The 27,150-nt window shown below is 32.7% G+C and overlaps 1 protein-coding gene and 1 pseudogene across 2 annotated transcripts; both read right to left on the bottom strand.

The window, feature by feature from the left end:
• Positions 1–16,822: 16,822 nt before the first annotated feature.
• On the bottom strand, positions 16,823–23,270 carry LOC107909272 (tyrosine aminotransferase). 2 transcript variants are annotated; one of them, XM_041089012.1, is made up of 10 exons: positions 22,692–22,886; positions 22,321–22,419; positions 21,634–21,806; positions 19,125–21,105; positions 18,656–18,995; positions 18,350–18,568; positions 18,143–18,202; positions 17,782–17,937; positions 17,610–17,703; positions 16,823–17,253 (listed from the first exon to the last, which is right to left on the bottom strand). In XM_041089012.1, exons 4-10 carry the CDS (start codon positions 19,391–19,393, stop codon positions 17,135–17,137), a joined length of 1,257 nt encoding a protein of 418 aa, XP_040944946.1. In that variant the 5' UTR covers positions 19,394–21,105; positions 21,634–21,806; positions 22,321–22,419; positions 22,692–22,886; the 3' UTR covers positions 16,823–17,134. The 2 variants fall into 2 exon arrangements, with proteins under 2 accessions (XP_040944946.1, XP_040944945.1); XM_041089011.1 differs by lacking the exon at positions 21,634–21,806 and having other exon boundaries at positions 22,692–23,270.
• On the bottom strand, positions 22,484–25,201 carry LOC107909275 (nicotianamine aminotransferase 1-like; annotated as a pseudogene).
• Between the last annotated feature and the right edge of the window lie 1,949 nt (positions 25,202–27,150).

Below are 27,150 nucleotides of genomic sequence, written 5' to 3' on the forward strand. Positions count from 1 at the left end.
CAAAAATGGCAAATCACGAAATCTTGAGTAAACCCACATTTTTAAAGTGATTTTTGATTCATTCTAACCTAATTAGAAGGTATTTCACTTCAATTTGATAATTCATAACAGGATATTTAAGAATCAAACATTTTCCCTTTTTACATGATCTTGATAGCTTTAGTTTTTCGAAAATTTTAGAACCATGGATTTAGGTAAAACTAATGATTTAGATATGAAATTAAATGAAATGTAGGATGTTTGAATTCAAAATTGAGGGTTAGAAAAAATATTAGAATGTCAAAACTTCAATTTTGGCAAAGCTAGCTAGTTTTCGGTAATGAGAAATGAGAGGCTTGAATTATGTTTCTTTGCTGTTTGGTTGTATTCAAGGCTATTTTTAATGAGTTTAGAATGTATTTGTTATGTGTGCAAAGTGCCGGATCAATCGAGAGCCACTACGAGCAAGTCTAAAGGCAAGGAAAAGCTTGTTTAAGCTTTCAGCTAGTAAGTGAAAATGTGATCAGTGAGTGCCCGGAGTCGCTATTGGTATGCGCGATTCATGGTGTTAATCAAGAGCTTAATATTAGCCTAAACCCCTATCCTAAGTTCTGAAAGTAAGTCTTTTCTAAACTTGTTGCTTGTGTCGAAAAGTTATGCCTCAGTAAGTTGGATTGTGTTGTGTGATGCTATTACAACAGGTAATACGTGAAAATATGTGAATGTAATATGAGATATACTATTTTTAACATGCACAAATGAGATTTGAGATTTGATAGCTCAATGAGCATTATTGTGCACTTAAAGTACAATTAAATGTGAATCCGATAAGCATGCATTGTGTATGAGATTGTGATGTGAATTGATGAATATGAATAGAATTTATGTGTATTAAAACAATAATTAAATATGTGTAATGATGAATATTTTGGCCTTGTGATCTTTTGAAACCGTTGGATATAGTTGGCATATTATAGGATTGTAAGTAGTACTCACTTTTGTGTTATGTGATTTAGGTACTGAGGCACCGGGAAAGATTGGAGAGATAAGGGAATGTCGAGCTAAGCTCTATTCATCGAGACATGTTGGTGTGTTGGAGAGTGTTTAGCTTTATGCTACATTGATAAGACATGCTAGACTCTTTGAGTCATTGGTGTGATGGAGATCTATTTATCCAATGTGTGATGATAAAGTCCACTTTTATGTTTTATAATCTCAAGCTGCCAAATTATCATTATTTGAATTATATATATATGAGTTATGCTGTGTGTAAATGCATGTGAGATTATATGCTAGACTTGTGAGACAATGAAGCATGAATACATTATTTTGATTTCATGAGTATATGGTTGTGAATGTGCCTTAGTATACTCTTGTTTAACTTATGTTGTTATGTATGCTTTGCGGTAATTCTAAACATTCATTGAGCTTGGAAAAGCTCACACTTGTTCCCTAAAATTCACAGGCTAGTAGTACATTCAAGGAATGCGGAGTGGACAGGTGTTGATCCGTTCAAGGTATAACATTCGAGTCGATGGTTTTATGATTTTTAGAAACTTTGAATAGAGACAATTTGGGTTATAGTTACAATTATTATTGTCGAAACCATTTTTTTTTGAAAATAAAAAAATTTGTTGTCGACAAAAAAAAAACAAAAATTGGAGCCGCCACCGATCTTTTATTGAGGTGTGATCGGATCACCTTGAAAATAATTTTAGGTCTGCGAATTTTGAGAAATCAGGTTCGGGAGTCAGTTACGCACGAGGAAGGGTTAGCACCCTCGTGACGCCCAAAATTGGTACCGAATTGATTGTTTAATGTCTTAGTGTCGAAAATTTGAAAAGATTTTAAAATATGATCTTTTTAACTTGAATAAATTGAATTGGATGATGAGACTCATTTATTTTAAAGAAATAAATTGTCACACTCAGTGAGTTAGAGTGCAACATTTTAAGTCCTCAAAATTAAGTTTATCTTTTGACTTTTAAAAAACCGTGCATGTTGAGAAGGATATTTGGTTATTTGGGTCAAATGAAAAATTAAAACCTAGTAAGTTAGGGTTCAATTTCCCGAAATTCCTAAATACCGCATGCTACCTTTATTTTTAGAAGAATCCTCGTCTCGAGAAAACAACATGTTATATCCAATGCGTTAAGACACGACATATCGAATTCCCAAGAATGAGCTTTTTTATTTATGTGTTTTGATTAAAGAATATCTTCGATTATTTGGATTTGACAAAGAAAATTGGAACCCAATACGTTAGGGCTCAATTTTCTCGAAGATTTCAAATGTCGAGTATTTGCGTTATTTATGGATAAAACGATTTTAATGCTCGAATAAAATGTAGTCATTTTAATAAAACACAATAAGATGACAATATGTATCGCGAAAGAAAAATTCATAAGCTAAGTGTAAACTAATGAACAACAAAGAATCGATAAAATACATATAAACAATACTACCTACATAAGGGCAACCATCTTATATTACATATTATGCTAACATTCAAAGGCTAATGAATATAAAATCAATCAAAGCACCAAACAAATTAACACACATGAAATTATACAAGTTTTTAAAATAACTTAAGAAATATGAAAGAAGGGAAATTATAAATAAAATAAATTTCAAATAAATAATATATACATATATGAAAATTTGAAATAAATAAAAATACAATTAAAAAAACAAATACTTCATAAAATAATGGTATCTCAATAAATTTAAAAATAAGTATTATATCAAAATACATAAAGTTATATACATATATTAATTTAGATAAGTAATATATGAGAAAAAAAAATATAAATAACATGCGTATAGACTAATAATAGTAATAAATTAATTAATAAATTAATAAAGAAACAAATGTAAAAAAAGGGTTAAATCGCAATTAGATCTAAATTAACAAGCGATTAATAGAATTAAAACAAAGTGGGAGACTATATTGCACCGCGCGAATTATATGGGGAGGTCGAGTGGGAAATATCCCGCTTCCCAAAACGCTGTGCAATAACATGGGTCAAAATAAAACAAAAATCAAATTAAAGGGTGAAAATTAAAAAAAGCAAAGAATCGATTTGGACACGCCACAATAAGGAAAGGACCATTTACGCAAATTTCCCAACAGAGGCCAAAACGCGCGGATCCTTCCCCGGGTCGGGTCACCGCGCGGGTCTACACCTTATACAGCGTCGTTTCGACTCTTATGATTCCTTGTTAAAACGGCGCCGTATCAATGCACCATTTAAACCAAGTTTCTGTTAAAAAAACATTTGCATAAACATTCCGTCAGTCCTCGCCCCACTGTCCTCGCTCGAGCTCCGATCACGACGAAGCGAACGAGGACCTAATCGGAGCCGAGAAGGTAAATCCCTCCCTTCCCTTCTCTTTTATTTATTATTATTAAAAATAATATATATGAAACAAAGATAAAAATCGAAAGAAAAAAGAACTCGAAAAATAAATCACCTTTAGAAACTATTTTTCTATTGCTTTTCAAAATTTTTCTTTCATACAATATTTGTGTGTGTAACCTTACAAGAATGAATCAATCAGCTTTTTATAATGCCGAATATTACAAAAATGGTTTTTTCCTTTTCTCCCATTTTTTCTATTATTTCTTCCGTTTTTTATATGTTGGCCTATTGTTATTGTTGTTTTGTTGTGTTGTTTTCGTCTTCTTTGTAGGTACGGAGGCCAGTTGGTGTACGGAGGTGGTGGACGTGGCATGTACGGAGGTGTGGTACGCGGCGGTGGTGCACGTGCGAGGGCAGAGCCTGTGTTTGATTGCGGCGCGATAGCTTGCTAGGGTTTTCTGTTAACTGTCTTTAGGTGTTGGGCCATCGGGCCATTAGGTTTAGGTTAGTGGGCTAGGTGCACTGGGCCTCTGTTTAATGGGTTTTGGGTATGTAATTTTGGGTTTTTAAATTGGGTCAATGTAATGGACATTTGGACTTTGGTTTTTTTTTTGTTTTCTATTGGTTTTATTTATTTATGCTTTTGGGCCCGGGCAAATTGGGCCTATTACAATTATTATTATCATTATTTCGAGATTAGACTTATGAACTGTTAATGTTGTTTTTAGACTTGAGATGCATTGTCTATCAAGTCCAATTAGAGAGGTGCCTTGTCTTGGGTATCAGAGCGGATTATTTTCAAAAGATAGAGACATAGATGTGACTGACAATACATCGGATAAGACCCAAGCAAAATAGATCCTGAATCCGTTTGTGGATTTATTCACTCATGACGTTCATAGTGTGACATACCTAAATCTTGAGTGGATGACATACTATGTATACGTGACACAATCCTGAATCCAAATTTGAACCTGTAAACTGCCACCAGTGTCATGACATATGCTTAAGGATGTCACGACACTGCCTTGACATGAAGAATTAATGAGCTGAGGGCATTTTGGTCTGCACAACAAACTTTAATGAGGAAACGTCAGCCAAATTAGGTCAATAGATGTCAACTAACCCTAAATCTATAAATATGCTTCACTGAACACTTCATAAACATCTTTTATATACCTTTAATCTTTTATTCTAGTTTAGGTTGAATATTTTATTTAGTTTTTAATTTTTAGTTTCTTTTGTACTTAGGATTTCCATTTGTAATTCAAAATTTATTTTCATCCTTGTTCTTTAGAGAATTTGACTTGTGGATTCGTTGACTTTTTATGGATTTATGTGTTTTCAATATTCAATACAAATTAAGATTTCTCTTAAACCCATATTCTTGATTTACTTTTCATGTTTATTTTTTTAATCAAGTTTATGTTGTTTATGAGATCCATGAGGAACTAATCCTCTTATGGGGGATTTGCGAGTGGATGTGGAAGTAATTAATTCCTATGTAGGGTTTCTTAGCGGATCAGCTAGTTGGGATAGGAAGAGCTTAAACCCTAGGCTTGACAATCTTAAGAAGTCATTTAGGTGGGAATGAACCTAAAATTGTATTGCTTACCCATAAACACCTTACCCCAATCCAGTCTGGGCTGTGAGGTTGAGAGGTAAGTAGTTCTTGCTGACTTGTTAGTTTAGTAGAAGATCGAGAGATCTTACTAGGTTAACGACTAGTTGATTAACTCAACAAATTAGTTTTCCTTTTTTTTTCTTTTAATGTAATTTATTTATTTTTCTTTAATACAATTTTTCTCTCTTTATGTTTTATCGTAATATAATTTAATTAAAATACTAAATAGATCTATTAACGTTGAAGTTATAATTAATTTAGTATTCGCCTCACTTGGGTACGATCCTTGAAGTATTTAAATATTTTGTTGTATAAACCATATTACAACCTGACTTGTATACTTTTGGAAATCGCCTAACTCTTATATCTGGTTGTAGGAATTACACTTTAGACGTTAGTACGTCCGGAGGCAGTCAAGTTGTTGGCAGAATTATTTTTCGTATTTTAGCAAGAAAATGACGGCTCAATAAAGTTTAGTTGAGACCTAGTTAAAATCGAACTAGAATACTGTTGATGACAGCTTGATGTGTTTAGGTAACTGAATGACTTGTTTAGTTGACTTGTTTTAGTGTACAAGTAACGTTTTATTACTTACTAAATTGATTAGTGGTAGTAGTTATGTTTGGTAGATGATTAGGCAAGCCTATTCTTAGGTTACAGTGCTATAGTAGGATTTTCTAACCCTTCCACTAAGCTTTGTCCCCGCTGTCTGTGCTGTATAAGGATGTCGATAATCGACATGTTTCACCTTTGTTTTTCTCTGAGTTCTTTCTTATGTCTCTAGAAATTTTTAAGTTATCTTCGCTAAAGAAGACGAGGAAAGTTTCTAGTAGCTAGTAAAACGCCATTGATAAGTACCAACTTATTGGTAATTCCTAGAAAACCTTAGGATGACGTCGATAGAATTTACATTTTTGCAGTAGTGCATGCATGATTAAATTATAGTAGGAAAATAGTATAATGATTATAATTGTTTTTTATTTAGCTCAAGAAGCTAGTGAATGTCCGAACAATCGAGGCAAATGACCAGTTGAGTAGATTCTATTCTAAAATTGCTAGTGAGTTCTTTCTTACTTCTTTTGAGTTATGAAAATTCTATAATATGTGGGTTGTGTACGGTAAGTTGTCTTTTCTGTAAATGGGTCGATGCGTTGTGTCTAGTTGTGTGTGTAGTCAACCAATGTGTATGACTGAGTATGTTCATTGTCAATGTAAAGTACCCTTTTTGTTACACGAGTCCAGTACTAGTCAACTTGTGATATGTGAAAACATGGAAAAAAATCTGTTTGTGATGCCTCTGATAAGGCATACATATTGCAAAACGGACTGACAGATCACGACTTGACCTTGTGGGAAAACACATGTTCAATTTAATAAGGACATTATGGTAAATAGAAATATAATAACGATGGATATATGATTCTTATTCTGAAATGTAGGTCCGAGGCAGGCACAAGGATGGGTCACAGGTAAACCAACATGATTGTGAAAAGTAAGTATAAGTTGGTGGTATGTGTCTGCCTGGGTACTATGGGTGTTATGTTTAAATTGGTGAAGTGTTGCCATCAGAGACTGCGGTTGATGAATCAACGTATTGTGTCTGTGAGATCGAGTCTTACAAAAATGCCTATTTTTCTTATAAGTATTGTTGCTTGAGGATTATCGGTGTTCTTGTATTCATTTTGTGTCTATTTGGAACTCACTAAGTTCAAATGAACTTACTCTGTTACTTTTCTTTCTCAGACGTTTTGTTGTAGAAGAAGATTAATATAAGGGGACTACGCTAGAACTACGTCTTCGAGTGAGCCATTTGTCCATTTTTCTATTATGCATGACAATTTTGGCAGGTGACATATAAATCTGTTATATAATCAACTTTTGTAATTATCTTCTTTGTCTATACTGTTTCTATTTCAAAGGAATTACCCCTTTACTTTGATAATGAATGCTTAACTTCTAAGAATGGTTTATTATGAATTTTACCAGTTATATGTATATGCCATAGCGGTGCTACAGATGGATAATAGAGTTTTCCTTTATAATCCCTAATGATTTTACTAAAAATGCGTCATGGAATGAAAGAAGATTTATAGAATTCAACAAAGAAAGGAAATAATCAAAACGGTTTTCTAAAGATTTAAGTTGAGTAAAAATTTTTGAACTTGTTGGTAACGCCCTAGTCCATTAGGTGGTCTCTTTGGCTAAGCATTATACGCCATGATTCCTGACGGGATAAAGGGTGTTATAGTAACATTAAGTCCTTTAGGGTCCCATATACTTTTACCAATTTTTTCTTTATAAAACCTTGAGGGACCTCGATGTTTATAGTAATTAAATCTATTTTTAACATAGTTTTGTTTGGAATTTCTCCTTTTTTCAAACCTTTTTGGAAAAACTTTGTTAGAGTGAGCTTTTTCGCTCTTAAACAACTCAAGTTGCTTTTGATGATCATCATGAACTTTTGAAAGCAAATAATGTAAGTCTTGGTTCTTTTTCTCAAAATCATTTATGATAGCTTGCATATCATGAATTTTACATTCAAGTTCATGATTGGCTTTGGAGAGTGAACTATTTCATCTTTTAATTTTGAAACAATTTTCTTATATTTTGAAACCATAATTTCAAACTCCAAACTCAATTCATGATAAGCATGTTGTAACTCGTCAAATGAATAAGAAATTGAATTACACAAGTTAGAAGATACCTTAATATCATCAATGGCCATAAGACAAAGGTTGACTATTTCTTGATCTTCATCTTTGGATGAATCCTCATCACTCCAAGTAGCAACATGAGCCTTGAGCTTTTGTTTGATTGATCCCTTTTTCTTTCATTGGGGACAATCGAACTTGATGTGTCTCGACTTGTTGCATTCATAGCATATGATAGGATCCTTCTCCTTGGTAGATTCTGTTGGAAAAATGAGTTTGGAAAACGTAGCGAAAAATAAAGTTGGGAAAAACCAGAGTTTTAAATTTTTTTTCTAAAACAAGATCTTAGTTGTGATATCTAAAATAATAAACACTTAATCAAAATTATACATTTTCGATTCGTCTAGGATGAGCGCTTCGACCGAGTAGTCTTCTCTGCTATCCTCAAGCTCACGTAGTGTGGGCTCGCTTTGAATCAGAAAATTTTTCACAAAAATTACCAGTGGGGTAATTTTACAATTTCTCTAAATTTTTGGGTCAAGTTGTAAATCAAAAAAATATCTCTAGAAATTTTCTGGAATAATCTCTTTAGAGAATTTTTTTCTCTACAACTTTCTTTTGAATTCGAGTGTGTATAAATAATGGCCCAATGCTCTCTTTATATAGGGAAAGTTTAGAGTATTCAACTATAATTAAACTTAATCACTTTAATATTAAATTTAATACTAAATCTTATTAAATTAATAGAATAATGTTTATCTACAAGATAAATATTAAATTAAATTTAATATTAAGATAATCACTTTAATATTAAGTTAATAAAATACTATTAAAATATTATTATTTTTGGAATAATTAATCTGAAATCAAATTCTCTAGTAAAGTCCTAGTAGAAGTGTAACTCTTCCACTACTCAACCACCGACGATCAACCGCCGCCGGCCATCGGGACGCTGCTGTTGCAGCCACCGGCACCGCCGTGTCCGGCGGTGTAGGTGCGACACCCTTACGGTATCCCAAGCTGGTTCGGTCTAGGTCAGTGACGACTCGACTGGTCTGATCTAGTCACCAGTTGGACCGTCGACCCAGTTTCACATACCAGGCTCGATTCGACCAGTTTTTAGGTCTTGGTTTCGGTTTTGGGCTTTCAGGCCCAATTTACGATCTTAAATCCAATTTTCAAGTTCAATTACCCATTAGGTCAATTGTCTGACTTGAAAATTAACTTCTAAAAATATTATATTAATTTTAATTGATTTTGATTAATTTAATTTTACTTAATCAAAATTAATTTTTCTAAAAATCACTTAGATTTTCCAAATTAAGTTTTCAAGAAAATTCTTTAATCAAATTCTCTAATTGAACAATTCTCACGACCACCTAATTTAATTCCACATCGAATAAATTTACTCAATTAATTTATTCTCAAAGGCATAGAATTTTCTTTTGATTCAAATGCAGTCCGATCAAGCTTTTGTTGAGCTAGCGGAGGGACCAATCAGAAATATACAATTAGGTTCTAGTGATTGCAATTATGTCTAGAAGCATCGTTCCGATAATTCACAATTACTTAATCATGGAGTTTGTCCACAAGAAGTACCATGATTGAAAACTCCTTATTGTATACTCTTTACGAAAGCAATTCATCCAACTGTTTTGTCCAATGACCTCGTCATGTGTGTATTTCCCTAATATGATATCCTTGATTCCTTTGAGTTAAATTCGTTCACTCAATTCAATCCTATTTTATCTCATTGTCACCATTGTGTCTTCTTAATGATTAATATGATCATTGTCAACAAATGGCTGTGATAAATTACTCATTCGAGAATGAGCAACCCATTGCCACGCTCCATATTTATCAATCCACACAATGCTAATAAGAGGATATCATTAACTCTTTAATTGAGTTATGAATTTCATTTTTGCTAGTAAAGTCATGCCATACACAAGTCATGTACCTAACATAACGGATATGGGCTCAATCATCTTTAGAGCATAAGCCTTCACTTATATCAAAACACATGAGTTGCATATGCTTGATCAGTGACTAACTCAGGAATTTAGGTAAATCACACTACGAATGTCATAAGTGAATTAAATTTCAAACAGATTCAAAATTAATTCATCTTGGGTCCAGTCCAATGTATCATTCTACCAATGAATAGATCTATGTCTCTGCTCATAGAGTCAACTGTTCCGATAGCCAAGATTAGCCATCTCTCCAATTGAAATTGTAGACGACATAATAATCCTTCTCAGTATTTGAATCAAATGCTCACTTTGATTCTTTTACGGGATTATGGACTTATTTAGATTATCTACTAAAGTAAGTTGTCTTTCTCGCAATGTAAACGTTCTTTACAATGCCACTTATCTTTACTTTGAACTTTAGACAATCAATGAGCTAATATTTGCTTGTCACAATTTTTCTATGCATGCAAAATATAAAAGACATAAATACAAAAGTCATAATAATGAAATGTGAAATTAACTTTATTTATTTATTCATCATTCAAATAAATAGAAAATAGTTACATGTTTACTATAATATTGGCACATTTCCCAACAGATTCAAGCTCGAGTCTTTCATTCTTTTGGAATTTTCTCCTCCTATTGGACCTCATAAACTTCTTGAATCTCCTAGCAGACATGACCATCTCTTTGTCTTTATCCACCTCTTCACTTGATTCACTATATTCATTTATGGTGGATTTAATAGCAACACCAACCTTTTTCTTCTCAATTTTGGCTTCTTCAACCTTTTCATTGAGCCCCATGTCATGCGTAAGTAAAGAACCGATGAACTCATCCAAAGTCAATGTTTCTAAATTATTTGCTTCTTCAATTGTAATCACTTTGGCTTCCCATGATTTAAGCAAGCTTCGAAGCATCTTCCTTACCACATCTTCGTTTGGATATGTCTTTCCATAAGACTTTAATCCATTGATGATGATAGTAAATCGATCGGACATTGCCTAGAGGGCCGTCCATGATGATGTCCCATACGGTAAGATCATTCGTTTGTATGAATACCATCATTCTTGTCTTCCAATAAGAGTAGTTGGCACCGTTAAAGTAAGGAGGCTTGGAGATGGATTGTGATTCTCCAAGAAAAACTGAACCGGATGTAAACACCATCTTTTGTAGATTGATTGGTTGAATGTTGAGCTACCTCGAGGATCTCTTCTTTGGTTGTTAAAACATCTAAAAGAGACTAGCTTTGATACCAATTGTTAGCTCAAATAATCAAATTGAATTTGCCAAGAAGGGGTGAATTGACTTTTAAAAATTTTGTGAATGCTAGAGAGAAAAGATAGAAAATTGAACATAAGAATTTAGAGTGGTTCAGCCCCAATTGCCTACACCACTACCTTAGCTTTTCATAACTAAGGATTTTCCCAAATTCACTAATTTGATAACCTTTGAGGACAATGTTTAACCTTACAAACTCCCTTAAGATTTCTATCCAAACCTTAAGATACAAACCCTCTCAAAGAGATACAAACCCTCTCAAAGAAATAATCTTTATAGAATCAAAGTGTTTGCAAATTAAGCTCAATTACAAAGAAAATCACTTGAGCTAATAGAATAACAATGAAGCTCACAAGTGTATGAAAAAAAAGTATGGAAATATTTGACACAAATGTTGTTTTATTGTTCTTTTTGCTTGAATATTCTTTCTTCTTATTGTAGGAACTTTAGGGGCTGATATTTATACCCTTTAATTCATTTCTAATTGTTGTGTTTGTTGAGAGAATAAATATAGCTGTTGGGAATGAAAATACCAAACCATTAAATTCACTTGCAACAAAAAGTATCGATACTTTTTCTACGAGTATCAATACTAGTAACATTTAATACCTGATTCAACGATTGTTAAAGTTAGTTTACAATAATACCGAAGATGATTTATCGATACCTGGTAAAAGGTATCGATATATTCTAATTGGTATCGATACTTTTTGTCATTGTTTGAAAAATCATGAAAAACAGAATGCAAAAGTGATATCGATAAAATTCAATAGGTAGCGATATATTTTAAAAAGTATCGATACTTATCACTTTTGTTCAGTTTTTGATGCAGGATAGTAAGCAACTTTGGTATCGATAAAAATCATATTGGAACCGATTTTTTTTAGAAAATATCTGTAACACCCCTTACTCGTATTCGACATCGGAATAGGGTACGAGGCATTACCAGAACACATACACTTATAAACATGTTAAATTGGGTTATAAAATTTCATTCAAATTTAAAATCTTCAAATTTTTAACATGTTTTTATAAATCTTCACGTTATAACTTCAAAATACTATATTTGTAACAAATAGGGCTTCTGATACCCAATACATACTTATGCAATTCAATACTTCATTTCCATTTCATTTAATTCACGATTCTCATGTTCACGATTCAATTCAATTTATCAATCCAATATACATTTCAATACCACAATAATTCATTTAATTCAAATCATATCATTTGCAATTTCCATTTAATTCACGTACAGTTTAATTTCATTAAGTTCAATACTAATACATATTTATCGTTTAACTTAACGTCCCCTTTTTGCGTCATTTTACACTTCAAGCATGAACTTAGTATTTCATTTCCTTTCCACTCTCGTTTTCTATGCATATCACACAAGATATAAACATTACACTCAACCATAGTCGCAAGCTAGTTCTTTTTGAAAACTAACCACATGATAAACCATTTTAATCAAGATTACAAACTTTAAACCTTACTACCCTTTTATGATCACAAACATATTTCCATCTAGGCATTTACCATCTCAATGCATAATTTTATAAATTTAATGTGGCATAATCCAGCCACAACTTGGCCAAAGCCTAAGCATACACACCAAACATGCTAGCTAAATAAACATATAGTATAAGCATTATAAGCATGGATAAGCACCACATTTATTTATGTATCAAACTTATCAACATGAGTTAATTCATAAACCATTTCTGACATTGCTACATACCAAATCATATACCAAGTATACCACATACACATACTATGAAACTTTATTTTCTCACATGAACTTTAACCATAACTAATAATGCACAATTATAAACATTATTTCTTTTCAATCGTTTATCGATTATAATCGAGCATATGGCCAATTATACACAAATCATTCATATTTTCTTCCAATTTTCCTCCTCCTCCTCTCCATTCCACATCCTTAATGTACATAACACTCTTAGAAATAACATTTTCTATAGTTTCACTATTCACTTACATGTATACTTAAAACTATCTCTCCGAGTTAGAGTGACTAAATTATTTTTACCCGGAGCTACAAAGCTCCAAATTAAGAACTATTAATTTTTCCTAAAACTAGATTCACATATCTTCTTACCATAAAATTTTCAAAATTTTTGGTTTATCCAAATAGTACAGTTTATTCTTTAAAGTTTACCCTGTTTCATTGCTCAATAGTTCTGACCTCTCTTCACTAAAAATTAATTATCTCATTGTAAAGAATTCAGATATTGTTTCCATTTGTTTATATTGAAAATAGATTCACTGAAGATTCTAAATATATAAACTTTATCCCATAATTATTTTTGTACAATTTTTGAAATTTTTCCAAAGTCAGAATAGGGGATTCCGAACTCATTCTGACTCTATCTAACTAAACTTCAAATATCTCAAAATATATAACTCTTTTGCTTGCATTGTTTCTTTTATGTGAAAATAGACTCATTCAGATTCAATTTCATATATTATTCAGCCTCTAATTCAATCTCCATCATTTTTGGTGATTTTTCAAAATCACACAACTGTTGCTGTCTAAACTGTTTTATTGCTAAATGTACTCTTTCATAATTTCACTTTTTCACTTTCAATCACAATTCAATTCAAAATTCACTTTTCCATTTCTAAGTCGATATTCAATTCAATTCCACACCTATATTCATTATTCAATTACACTTAGTCAATTTCCCGATGAACACTTCGGAATAATAACAGATACTCGGTGGATTCAGCACGTAGCAACCACCTTATTAATCAATAATGTCTGGTGGAATCAACACATAGCAACCACCTTACTAATCAATGATGTTCGGTTCACATAGTAGCATGCACATAGTACTACACATGTGACCATTACCATTCGATACACGTAATAGCCTGCACATAGAACTACACACATGATCGAAACTATCTGATACGCATAGTAGCCTGCACATAGTACTACACATGCGACCTATCATTCCGGTACACGTAGTAGCCTGCACATAGTACTATACACGTGACCATCACTTTCACTTTTACATAGTGGCCTACACACAATCCGTGCCACACATGTGATCATTTTTGTCACTTCATTCGTATCCCTTTTTATTTCAAGGGTTCATTTGGGAATTTTTCACTTTTTCTCACTTTTCTTTTTGTCGATCAATTTCAATTTCTCGTCTTTCTTGATTTATAACAATACATTTAACTTATATAACATTCACAATATTCATTCCAGTCCAAAAATCATAATTTGGAAAAATTACATTTTTACCCCTAAAGTTTCACAAAATTACGATTTTACCCCTAGGCTCGAAAAATATTTTTATTCAATTTCCTTGAATTTCAGGCCTAGCTGAACCATTTTCATAACTATAGCAGTCCACAATACTCACTTATCCACACACTTGTGACATTTTTTAACTTTTACAAATTAATCCTTTTAGGCATTTTCATCGAAAATTACTTAGTAAAAATCGTTTATCACACTCCAAACATTCATATTTTTCCATAGAACATCAAAATACATGCATATTATCCATGGGTAAATTTTTAAACATCAACTCTAGCTCAAATAAATGGTAGAAATAAGTAAATCATATTACGGTAATCTCAAAAACGTAAAAATCATTAAAAACGGGGCAATGATGGACTTACTATTGAGCTTGGAAGCTTGAAAACCCTAACCATGCCTCCCCCCTTGCTAAAATTCGGTCTTATGGAGAATATGGACAAAAATTGGCTTTTAATTTTGTTTTTAATTCATTTTAATAACTAAATGACCAAAATGCCCTTAATGAAAAACTTTGGAAACATGTCTAACCATACCCATTTTTGTCCACCAACTTAACCAATGGTCTAATTACCATATAAAGACGTCCAATTTAAAATTTCATAACAATTGGACACCTCTAATATATTAGAACTCAACTTTTGCACTTTTTACAATTTAGTCCTTTTGACTAAATTGAGTGCCCAAACGTCAAAATTTTCGAATGAAATTTTCACGAAATCATTTTGTGAAATCGTAGACCATAAAAATATAATGAAAATAAATTTTTTTCTCGTCAAATTTGTGGTCCCGAAACTACTATTCCGACTAGCCCCAAATTCGGGCTGTTACAATATCGATACTTTTTGTAAGGAGCAGTTTTTCAATTGATTTAAATTGTTTCAATCGAGTTCAAAAGTTTGCCCAAAATTTTCTAAGTGTTCAAAACGTTTTCTAAGATGTTTGGAAGTCTTGAAATGATTTTTAAGCTTTGAACTTAATAATTTTTTTTGTTCAAAAACAAATTTTATTCAAAAATATTTTTATTTGTTTTATCAAAACAATTTATCAAATAAAGCTAGTTCAACAATAGAGGTTCAACCCCAATTGTTTATCTCCACTGCCTTAGTATACCTCAACCAAGAATTTCCCAATTCACTATACTTAAATTATTAGCTTTTAAGGAAAATGTATAATCTTTACAATCTATCTTTTTCACAAAGTTAAGATAGAACATTCCCCCTCATTTTTATAGCTTAACTAAAACTCTTTAACTTTTGTGACTAAACTAATCCCCTTTTATAATCTACTTATGGTTTTACACCTCAAAAATATTAAATATGCTAATTTACAACAAAGAATTGTCTATGCCCTTTACAATCTACTTAATATTTTATACTTCAATTTCTACCAACTTTTCTATCCACGTATGAATTTGGAAAGGTAAAAATTAAAAAAAGTCATTAAGTACATTAAATTAAAGTGTATGTCTATACATAATAAAAATAACAAATCATAATTATGTTAAAATTATATTTATCTTGAATAGTAATTAAAGTTTAGTAGATTATATTTATATTAATAAAGTAAAATGAATATATTTGTATATATTTGAATATAGATACAATATTATATTTTACTCGATCAAAATATTAATGTATATTATTTACTTTATAATCTTATAATAATTTTTAATTTATCATATAATAATAGTATTTGTTTATGATATTAAATAACTATATTTATTAAAAAATGACTTAAAAGGTTAAAAAAGAGTAGAAAAAGGTAAAATTGAAAGAAACCAAAAATTTCATCTGGACCAAAAATTGCCGGTGAGCAATTGGAGGTGTTACATGGTAAAGAACAGTCTACTAAACAACCATTGCGGTGAGATTGAAATTAAAAAAAGAAAAAGAAAAACGCACTGAAACAGAGCTAATTCACCATCCAAAAAATCACGCAACATTATCTCCCTGTGAAAACACAAAAAGCAGCAATAATTGGACCTTGCACGAACTTTATGCAATTATTGATTAATATGCAGAGTTCAATTCCCAGACGCCTCCTGCTCTTTACCTGTCTTCTGCCAAAAATACATTAGTAACGACATTTATAAATTGGGTAACCTGTCTTTATTTATTTATTTATTTTTCTAAGGAGCATGTCTTTTTCTTAAAACTATTAATTATACTCCAATTGGTTATAATGGCAATGCATAAATAAATATTAATGATTAATAAATTTGGTCATATGTGCAAAACAGGCTAATAATATTATACTGTTTATGTTTCTTGTAGGTTATGAATTATTTATATATTTATAGGTAAGATTCATTTATTACTTTATTCATATGCATGCTAGATTATTATAATCAGCATGGAACTATTGCAGGAATCAATTCCTGTCACCCTAAAGAAATTATTTATTTTAAATTTCTCCCAATAGAAGTTGAATTGAAGCATTATATCAGATCTTTACATAAAAAAGAATAAAAGAAGCATTAGATCAGATCTCAAACACAATGTTCTTCTTACCTTGATCAGGTTGAACTACATTTGCCTGAAATCTTTAATCATCACTCTCTTGTCACTCTCACATAACCTGGTGGTTCTGCACAGTTCAGAAATTTGGCCTTGTGTGTGTATAATTATATATATATATCAGAAGAGCAGTGGATGTGTCAAAAGAGAAGCAACTTGAAGATTTTGAATGATATAGTCACATTTTCATTACACACAAAATAATTTCCGGCGTTTAATACTACTTGTGGAGCTTCCTTGTTTAAACCATAATCACAATATCAAAGTAAAGCAGTTGACCACCAAAACCCAGTACTAGCATCTTTGAAAGAGTTGCATGATCACAGAAACAGGGGATCATGTTACTATTAAGGGAATAGTTTATTGGTAAACACCTAAGTTTACCAGCAAATTGAACTGGGTATGAAATACAAGGCCTTCTTGTTGATCACACCACCTACTACAGTTATTTTATTGCTTCTTGGCATGCCTTTGGCAAAAGGCTTTTACCCTTGCCAATCCTTCTTGGAGAAGAGAAGGCTCGATAGCAAACGTAACGCGAAGCCAGTTCTTCAATTCCATTGCTATCCCTGCATCCATTCATTTTTCGCTTGTTAGTCTCAGAGTGTAACTCACCAACAATTCCTTGGGAAAAAAAGGTACTTATAGGTGTTCATCGACTCACACTAGTCCATGAAGCCTACTCATAACCAAATACTTAAATCTCACATTCTCAATAAAGAATATTGACTACATAAACCATTCAGATTATTGTATCAGAATTGTTGCAGTTGTTGGAGCATACTTCCGGTTCATTGAAGAGTATCTTTTTTCACTTAATCACAATTGAAGATTCATTTTTGGTTTTCCTTCTTTCCCCCATAGGAAATAAGGACGTTTAGCTTAATTCTATTGGTGAAAAATGATACAGAAACTTCAATCTTACCTGGTAGAATGATGACTGATTCTTCTTTAGCTAACTTGAGGCAGAAATCAACATCATCATTAATGTCTTCCAACATTGATAGGTTCAGCTTCAACTGCATTTAAAGCTTACAAATATAAAACCTTTTTCAAATTCTTCAGCATACATCATATACATCAAACCACTCCCTTACCATTACAAACATTGATCCTTCCGGTTTCTTTGGACAAGTTAAGGAAGGTATCTCTTCAATTCTATTGTAGCATATATCAGCACATTCCCTCAGGGTGCTGATAATCTTTGAGAAAAAATCCTCCTTTGTATTCTCAAGGATTTGAGGAATCGCTGCCTGTTTCATAAAACCAAATTACACCAATTTATCCGAAGGATAGGTTAGGAGAATGATTTAAAGTGAAACTTTACTGAGCTTTATGGGAAAAATTATAGCACACTTCACTGCCTACAGTACATCTACTGGCTTTTGGCAAGAAAGTGGCAATTGCATTTTTCCAATGCAAGTATGTGTCTTAGCAAAAGTATCTTGATTAACAAACCTGGATAAATGTAGCGGGATCAGAAGAGATATTGAGGAATCCTGCGATCGAATTGATTACCTGATAAGAGCCAATGAGATCATTAACACAACATGATCCGAACTTCATATATTTCTACTTTTAAATATGCATTGCCTGTAGCCTCTTTAATTAGGAAAATGTAGCATCATGTATCTTAAACAAGAGAAAAATAAATTAGGGGCCAACCCCAGATTTTTGAAGAATGCCATCGGGATCACTTGTGACAAGCCACCCGAGGCGCCAACCAGGAACTACCCATCTCTTTGATATAGAACCCAAGGTGAGAATAGGCACGGTTAATCCGAACACTCGCATCGGCACATATGGAGTGCTTCCAAATGCGATATTGTCGTAAGCTTCATCAGCAATGACCAAAATCCCAAGCTTTCTTGCCGTCTCTGCAATCTAACTTCCAAAAAGATAACAGTTATCAACATCTTGTTTTGAGAAGAGACAACAAGTTATACTGAAAATAAAACAAGCTTGTTTAACCTTTTTCAAATGTTCATAGCCGAAGACATTCCCACAAGGGTTGCCTGGATTTATAATAACCATAGCAACAGTATTCTCATCTGCAAGAGTCTCTACAGCATCAAGATCAACCTCCCAACCTTTTTCAGGAAGAAGATCATAATGACGCATTTCAAGATGGTTATAAGCACACCAAGCTTCATAGAGTGGGAAGCCCGGTCTAGGAAGCAAAATATTGGCACCGGGGCGGGAAAGAATTGATATAACAACTTCTATTCCTTGAGTACATCCAATTGTTAGATAAACATCATCGGGCGATAAGTGGTAGGGAAGGTCACGGTTGAGGTAATCTGCAAGTGCCCTGTTGGAATTCGAACCAAACAAAGTTCATGACCACTCATTCATTCATAAGCAAATTTCAGTCACACCTTCAAAATTATTTTGCAGTTTCTTTTGAAACATGATTAAAAGAGAAAGTTTACAATCTAACCTTCTTGCGGGAAGAATACCACCAGTGGTCGAATAACAATTATGCTTAGCCGAACGTAGAGCATCAACGATGGCATCTTCAGCAGCAGGGGTAATCCTGAAGCTTGGAAAATGAGAGGGGTCGCCATGACCGAGAGGAACGACTGTAAGGCAATTATCTTGGTTGATGTTGCCCATTAATAGGTTGAGATATCCTCGGACGGTGGTGGTGGACGCTGCCTCCAGGCCCTGCTTCCCTTGGAAACCCCATTTCTTTGCTCCACTCTCCATCTTCTTGTTGCTAGTGGAGTTTGGACTTTGGAGTTAAAGGTTAGCGGGGCTGTGCGTCTTTAGCAACCCATTATCTACCAACCACTTATCCAACGGGAATTGCATTTTTCATTATTTATTAAAAAAAATAAGTAAATTAGTTTTGTTACATAATATCAAAGAGTAAAATAATTCTTTTATTAAATTTTTTATTTATTTTTACTATTAAAAACTAGCATGACTAGTAAAATAATTAAAGAATAGTATGACGTGTATGAAATTTTTAACAGAAAGATCAATTTGCTATTTGATCTAATGTATAACAATTAAATTACTTATTTTAAATAGATGAAGCAAAATACAAATTAATCTATTATTATTTTATCGATACTCAACAAATTACAATTTGAAATTCGACTAACACCATTAGTTAATTTCTCACCATGTGATAAAATTTTCATCAATGACAATAACAATATATTTCAATTTGTTTCAATTTTAGTTTAGAAATGATTTTTTTTCAAATTTTATTTATATTCTTATAGGTTAACTAACAATGTTAGTCGAAAAATAAATTTTAAACTTTGATATTATTTTTGAACAAAATGAACTTTTTTACATTAAATTTTTTATTATTTAAATTAATCTCTAATCTTAATAATTATTCTCTCTAAATTTAATAATTATTTTCATCTTCCATTGCAGACGTAAAATGAAAAAGTGACCTAACATTTAGCGGAAGAGAAGAATAAATTTTTCACCCAAAAATTCATTAACGAGAAATTTAAAAAATTTCCATTAATCCAGAAACTAAAGTAAATAAAATCATCGTTAACGCAGAAATTTAATTCATCTCTCATTTTATCTCTTCTACAAGAAAAAAAAAACACCATGAAATCATTAACCCAAAAATTAAAATTCTTCGTATTCCTGTCTTTGATTTCATCTCTTCTTATAGAGAAGAAAACCCAGAACATGCAAGAAAAGCTTTTATTCAACGATTAACCTTTAAAAAAAAAAAAGACCCCAAAATTTTCCCAGAAAAGCTTAGAACTTTTGGTTGAAATGGGATTAGTTCAAGTCCCACCAAAGATCATAGAATGCTACCAACGTTTTGTGTGGGAATTGATGAATAGAAGGGCAGAACTTGAGATGGTTATAAAACATACTTAAAAATTTGAGTGTTTTTTTTAATGAAGAATGTAAGATTAAAAAAAAACTAGAAATCCAATAAAAATTAAAATTTCGTCTCTTTCACCAATTAACATAAAAAAATAACGATAAAAAAAACTAAATCTTTACTCAAAAAAACCGATCGTTCGAATATATCGTGTCTATCAAATCTTTCATGATGATAATGAGTTGAGTTTTCCCTTCTCCTTCAAGCTCTTTCTAGAATGGGTTTTCTTCAGATGAAGAAAGTATGCTATTTGAAAACTAATTTTTAATCAAATCGGAATCCAGATCCAAAAAACTCTAATCCTAGAAAAGAAATAATTGAAATTTACAGATCGATAAAGAGAAATTAATCTTATTAACAGATCTTAGAAAGGAGAAGAAAAATAAAATAAAATCGGGATGGGACTTTGTGGTGTGACCACTTCTGGTATCATCCTCCTCCGCCATCATAAGAATAGATTCCTTTCAGAATGAGTCGTTAGGAAAGGAAAAGTTTGGATCTTTGATGGTTTTTCTTGTTTTGTTTGGTTCTTAAATCATCTGTTTTATTAGGCCTGCAACAAAAAAAATTAATAAATAACACTTTTTAATAATTCTAGTAATTAATTTATTATTTTTTAAAAATTAAATAATTGTATTGAAAGTTGAATGATTGTTTCGTCATCGAAGTTAAAGTTAAAGTTGAGTGATTGTCGGTGTAATTTACTCTTTCTTAAATTAGAAACAAATTATAAAATATATATATTTAAAAAATCAACAACAAATTATAAGATCCATTTTTGCCTGGTTTAATTCAAAGACTTTGTTTAATGCCAATTTTTGCTCTTTCGATTTTGTCTTTCACCAACAAAAACACTCGAAAGAAATTTTAAAATACGAAATGGATAGAAACAAAATATAAATAAAAAGAATACAATAAAACGATGCAACCTACGTGAAAATGAAAAATGAAAAATACTTAATCACATAGTTCTTATCCATAAGTGTCTTTGTTTAACGTATTTGGTTAGAGGTTTTTAAATGTTATTTCTCCACCGAAAGGTTCAAATAAATCCTTAACTTAGTAAAGTTGAACATCATACCCAAATTGGAAGTTTTGTTTTCCCTTCGGTCCTTTGACCACCATTCCCTGACCACATTATAATTTCAACACAGTAAAACTACGTGATTGGGTTGAAGGGATGGTACTTTTCTAAAACTTGCTTGGAAGTTTGATGCGAAAAACTTACTAAAATTAATCTTCCCACTCTTTCACCTAATACATGAAAAATAAAACATGTGACAAAATGAAATCATCACAAATAAATTGAAAATTAGAGCTCCTTGTTTAAAGAAAAAGGAAGCTCATTGTGTGGCTTCAACAAAGTGCGAAATTTCGCTGCATCTAGATGAGACAACAGTTGAGGACCCTAGGTAATATCCCACACAAATGTAGCTTTAACGCCGAACACCAATACCAAATTGAAACTATTCAAACGAAGCATATTAACCTGACAACTGACTAACTATTGAATATTAAATGCAATACAAACACTAACTAAAGAAAATAAAATAAATAAAGGAGAGAAAACAGAAAGTTTACAAATTAAAAGACTTCCCAATGTACCCTCTGCAGAAATTATTCATATGCATGCTAGAATTCCTGTCAAACTAAAAGAAATTATTTATTTAAAATTTCTCCCAATAGAAGTTGAATTGAAGCATTATATCAGATCTTTGCATAAAAAAGAGAGCATTAGATCAGATCTCAAAAACAATGTTCTTCTTACCTTGATCAGGTTGAACTCCATTTGCCTGAAATCTTTAACCATCACTCTCTTGTCACTCTCACATAACCTGGTGGTTCTGCACAGTTCAGAATTTTGGCCCTGTGTGTGTATAACTATATATATCAGAAGAGCAGTGGATGTGTCAAAAGAAAAGCAACTTGAAGATGATACAGTCACATATTTCATTACACAGAAAAATAATTTCTGGGGTTTAATACTACTTGTGGAGCTTCCTTGTTTAAACCATAATCACAATATCAAAGTAAAGCAGTTGACCACCAAAACACAGTACTAGCATCTTAGAAAGAGTTGCATGATCACAGAAACAGGGGATCATGTTACTATTAAGGGAATAGTTTATTGGTAAACACCTAAGTTCACCAGCAAATTGAACTGGGTATGAAATACAAGGCATTCTTGTTGATCACGCCACCTACTACAGTTATTTTATTGCTTCTTGGCATGCCTTTGGCAAAAGGCTTTTACCCTTCCCAACACTTCTTGGAGAAAACAAGACTCGATAGCAAATGTAACGCGAAGCCAGTTCTTCAACCCCACTGCTATCCCTGCATCCATTCATTTTTCGCTTGTTAGTCTCAGAGTGTAAATCAGCAACAAGCCTCTTGTATGTGTTAAAACACTATGAATTCCTTGGAAAAAAGGTACTTACGAGTGTTTAGGGACTTACATTACTCCATGAAACCTACTCATAACTGAATACTCAAATCTCAAATTCTCAAGAAAGAATATCGACAACAAAAACCTTTCAGTTTATCATATCAGACTTGTAGCAGTTGATGGAGCATACTTCTGGTTCATTGATGAGTATCTTTTTTTTTTCACTTAATCATAACTGAAAAGTCTTTTTTTTTTCCTTCTTTCCCCCGTGGGAAATAAGGACGTCAGATTAATTCTATTGGTGAAAATGATATAGAAACGTCAATCTTACCTGGTAGAGTAATGACTGATTCTTCTTTAGCTAACTTGAGGCAGAAATCCATATCATCATTAATGTCTTCCAACATTGCCAGGTTCAGCTTCACCTGCATTGAAAGCTTACTAATGTAAATACTTTTCCAATTTCTCCAGCATTCATCCTAAACATCAAACAACTCCCTTACCATTATAAACATCGATCCTTCCGGTTTCCTTGGACAAGTTAAGGAAGGTATCTCCTGAATTCTGTTGTAGCATATATCAGCACATTCCCTTAGGTTGCAGATGATCTTTCAGAAAAAATCCTCCTTTGTATTCTCAAGGATTTGAGGAATCGCTGCCTGTTTCATAAAACCAAATTACACCAGTTCATCCAGAGGATAGGATAGGAGAATGATTCAAAGTAAAACTTTACAGAACTTTATGGGAAAAAATATAATACACTTCATTGCCTATAGTACATCAACTGGCTTTTGGCAAGAAAGTGGCAATTGCATTTTTCCAATTTGAGCATGTGTCTTAGCAAAAGTATGTTGATTACCAGACCTGGATAAATGTAGCGGGATCAGAAGAGATATTGAGGAATCCTGTGATCGAATCAATTACCTGATAAGAGTCAATGAGATAATTAACTCAACATAATCATATATTTCTACTTTTAAATCTGCATTGCATGTAGCTTCTTTAATTAGCACCACATATCTTAAACAAGAGAAAAATAAATTAGGAGCCAACCCCAGATTTTTGAAGAAGGCCATTGGGATCACTTGTGACAAGCCACCATAGGCGCCAACCAGGAACAACCCATCTCTTTGATATAGACCCCATGGTGAGAATAGGCAAGGTTAACCCAAACACTCGCATTGGCACATATGGAGTGCTTCCAAATGTGAGATTGTCGTAAGCTTCATCAGCAATGACCAAAATCCCAAGCTTTCTAGCTGTCTCTGCAACCTAACTTCCAAAAAGATAACACTGATCAGCTTCTTGTTTTGACTAGAGTCAACAAGTTATATTCTGAAAGTAAAACAAGCATGTTTAACCTTGTTCAAATGTTCATAGCTGCAGACATTCCAACAAGGGTTGCCTGGATTTATAATAACCATAGCGGCAGTATTCTCATCTGCAAGAGTCTCTACAGCATCAACATCAACCTCCCAACCTTTTTTAGGAAGAAGATCATAATGACGCATTTCAAGATGATTATAAGCACACCAAGGTTCATAATGTGGATAGCCTGGTCTAGGAAGGAAGATATTGGCACCAGGGCGGGAAAGAACTGCTGTAACGACTTCTATTGCTTGATTACATCCAATTGTTAGATAAACATCACCGGGCGTTAATTTGTAGGAAAGGTCACGGTTGAGGTAATCTGCAATTGCCCTGTTGGAATTCAAACCGAACAAAGTTGATTACCATTAGAATTTTTTGCAGTTTGTTTTGAAACATGATTAAACAGACAGTTCTCAATTCAATGTAACCTCCTTGCGGGAAGAATACCAACAGTGGTAGCATAACAATTATGCTTAGCCGATCGTAGAGCATCAACAATGGCATCTTCAGCAGCAGGGGTAGTCCTGAAGCTTGGAAAATGAGAGGGGTCGCCATGACCGAGAGGAACGACTACAGAGCTATTATCTTGGTTGATGTTGCCCATTAATAGGTTGAAATATCCTCGTACGTTGGTGGCTGAGGCTGCGTCCAGGCCCTGTTTCCCTTGGAAACCCCATTTCTTTGCTCCATTCTAAATCTTCTCTCTTCTTCTTGTTGTTATGGAGTTCGGAAGTGGGGGTTGTGCGGCTTCAACAACCCTTCATGTACCAATCATTTGCCCAATAGGCTTTTTTTCCCCTTATTGCGATAACCTAAAAACTTGAAATTGTCTTTAATCCTACGCCAATCAGGTCAACACAACATATGTTAAAGAACACAGGATATCAGGTATACTGTACACGGGAGTTTAATTTATGCTTAGTAGGCCAAGTGATGGGGATATACTCATGTTATGTGTTCAGCACTCCACTCCCTAATGTTTTCTTTTTAGTTTTTAATTTTTATAAGGAATAAATATTAGATTTATATATAAATTTTAGTATAATATATAATTTAATACATAAAATTTTAATTTTGATTCAATTATAAATATTTAAATGAATAAATATATAATTTTTTTCTATATTAGATTAATATAATTCGTGTCAACCTCTAACCCTAAACTCTAGTAATCTTATCATCTCCTCCACTATGGTAGTACATTCAAACAAGTCACTTTCAGTGGTTGCATCCTTAAGCCTCTTCGATGTTATTTAATGTTTGGGCATATTCCCTCCAACCATGATAAAAGTAAAAATTAAGATAAAATGTGAAAACAAAGACAAAAGAAGAACAAAAACCTACTAGATCAAAAAACAAGCCCTAAACTCTGCATCGCCACCGAAAGCAGACAAAACAGAATAAAGGAAAAGGAAGAAAAGTTAAGAAAATAAAAGTTGGATCAACTGATAAAGTGAGAACCAAAGTATAGGTCTCTCTATTTATAAAACATAGACAACTTTTGCCATACCCAGGTTGCGTAACAACTAAGCAACCACACTCGACACTTGCACACACTTCCTAAATATATGCAACCAACTTTCTCCTGAGCACCATTGTGGCACGACCATATCGTTATCATTAATGATTGATCACATCCGTTACCAAAATATGCACCACAATTTAATGCACATCTCCACACATTCATTTTGGTGCCCAAACTTAAAATCCACCAATATAATAATTCACATTTTGAAATTCAAATATCAAATATCAAATATCAAATATAAAATATCAAATTTTAAAAATCTAATGTAACACTACTTACCCGAGACCATTGCCGTTGTCGAACTCGAGGCATTACTTTACTTAACTTAAAAATTCGGGGCATAAAATTTTACTTTTAAAATTAATTTCACTATTCACAACAAAGCTGTCCACCTGCGTAGTAGTTACTAATTTAGTTATAACACAAGATACGAAACTCGAAATTTAAATCCATAAATTTTCCCTGAAACTAGACTCATATGTCTTATTACCATAAAATTTTCAGAATTTTTGGTTTAGCCAATTATTACAGTTTATTAGTTAAAGTCTCCCTTATTTCACCACTCAACTATCCTGTCCTCTTGTCACTAAAAACAAGCTTTCTCATTGTATAATTTCCATATGGTGTTCTCACTTGTTTCTATAGAAAATAGAATCAATAAGAAATCTAGATATATAAACTACAACTCATAAACGTTTTTGTACAATTTTTAATGATTTTCTAAACTCAGAACAGAGGACTCCAAAAACAGTAACTTGTTCTTCTCTTGCTGAAACATTGAGTATCAATTAATAATATAGTAAGTTCTTAACTCTTATAACTCATCTGAGCTTACCATTTATGCTTTGAAGGAGCTTTCATTAACATGATTCGTTTACTAGCCCGTTGAGCCACGTTGGAATAATAAGGATACTTGGGTCTTTTCTGATAATAACATGCCAAAGCCATGTCCCAGACATGGTCTTACACGGGATGTTCTCATATCGGTGCCCATGCCATGTCCCAGACATGGTCTTACGGGGGACCTCTCATCTCGGTGCCAACGCCATGTCCCATACATGGTCTTACATAGGGCTTCTCATCTCGGTGCTAACGCCATGTCCCAGACATGGTCTTACATGGGACCTCTTTACCCAAATGTCATGACATTTGTATCCGATACATTCCTCATGTTTCAACGGGGATTTTTAACACCGATTCTCTGTCATCTCATACTGAGTCAACATTAAATAAATTCATAAAATAAATGCATAATTGTTGGAAAATAACAATATTAATAATAATTATTGAAATATTGTATTTATTTACCGTAA

Source organism: Gossypium hirsutum, chromosome D02 (genome assembly GCF_007990345.1).
Source record: "Gossypium hirsutum isolate 1008001.06 chromosome D02, Gossypium_hirsutum_v2.1, whole genome shotgun sequence".
Taxonomy (NCBI): domain Eukaryota; kingdom Viridiplantae; phylum Streptophyta; class Magnoliopsida; order Malvales; family Malvaceae; genus Gossypium; species Gossypium hirsutum.

Excerpts from the sequence above, each read along its gene's own strand:
- LOC107909272 (XM_041089011.1), bottom strand. The coding sequence starts at position 19,393 with ATGGAGAGTGGAGCAAAGAAATGGGGTTTCCAAGGGAAGCAGGGCCTG. Across the intron at positions 18,569-18,655 it reads GCTATGAACATTTGAAAAAG|ATTGCAGAGACGGCAAGAAA; the intron begins GTTAAACAAGCT and ends TTTGGAAGTTAG. Across the intron at positions 17,254-17,609 it reads ATCAGTCATCATTCTACCAG|GGATAGCAATGGAATTGAAG; the intron begins GTAAGATTGAAG and ends GAATGGATGCAG.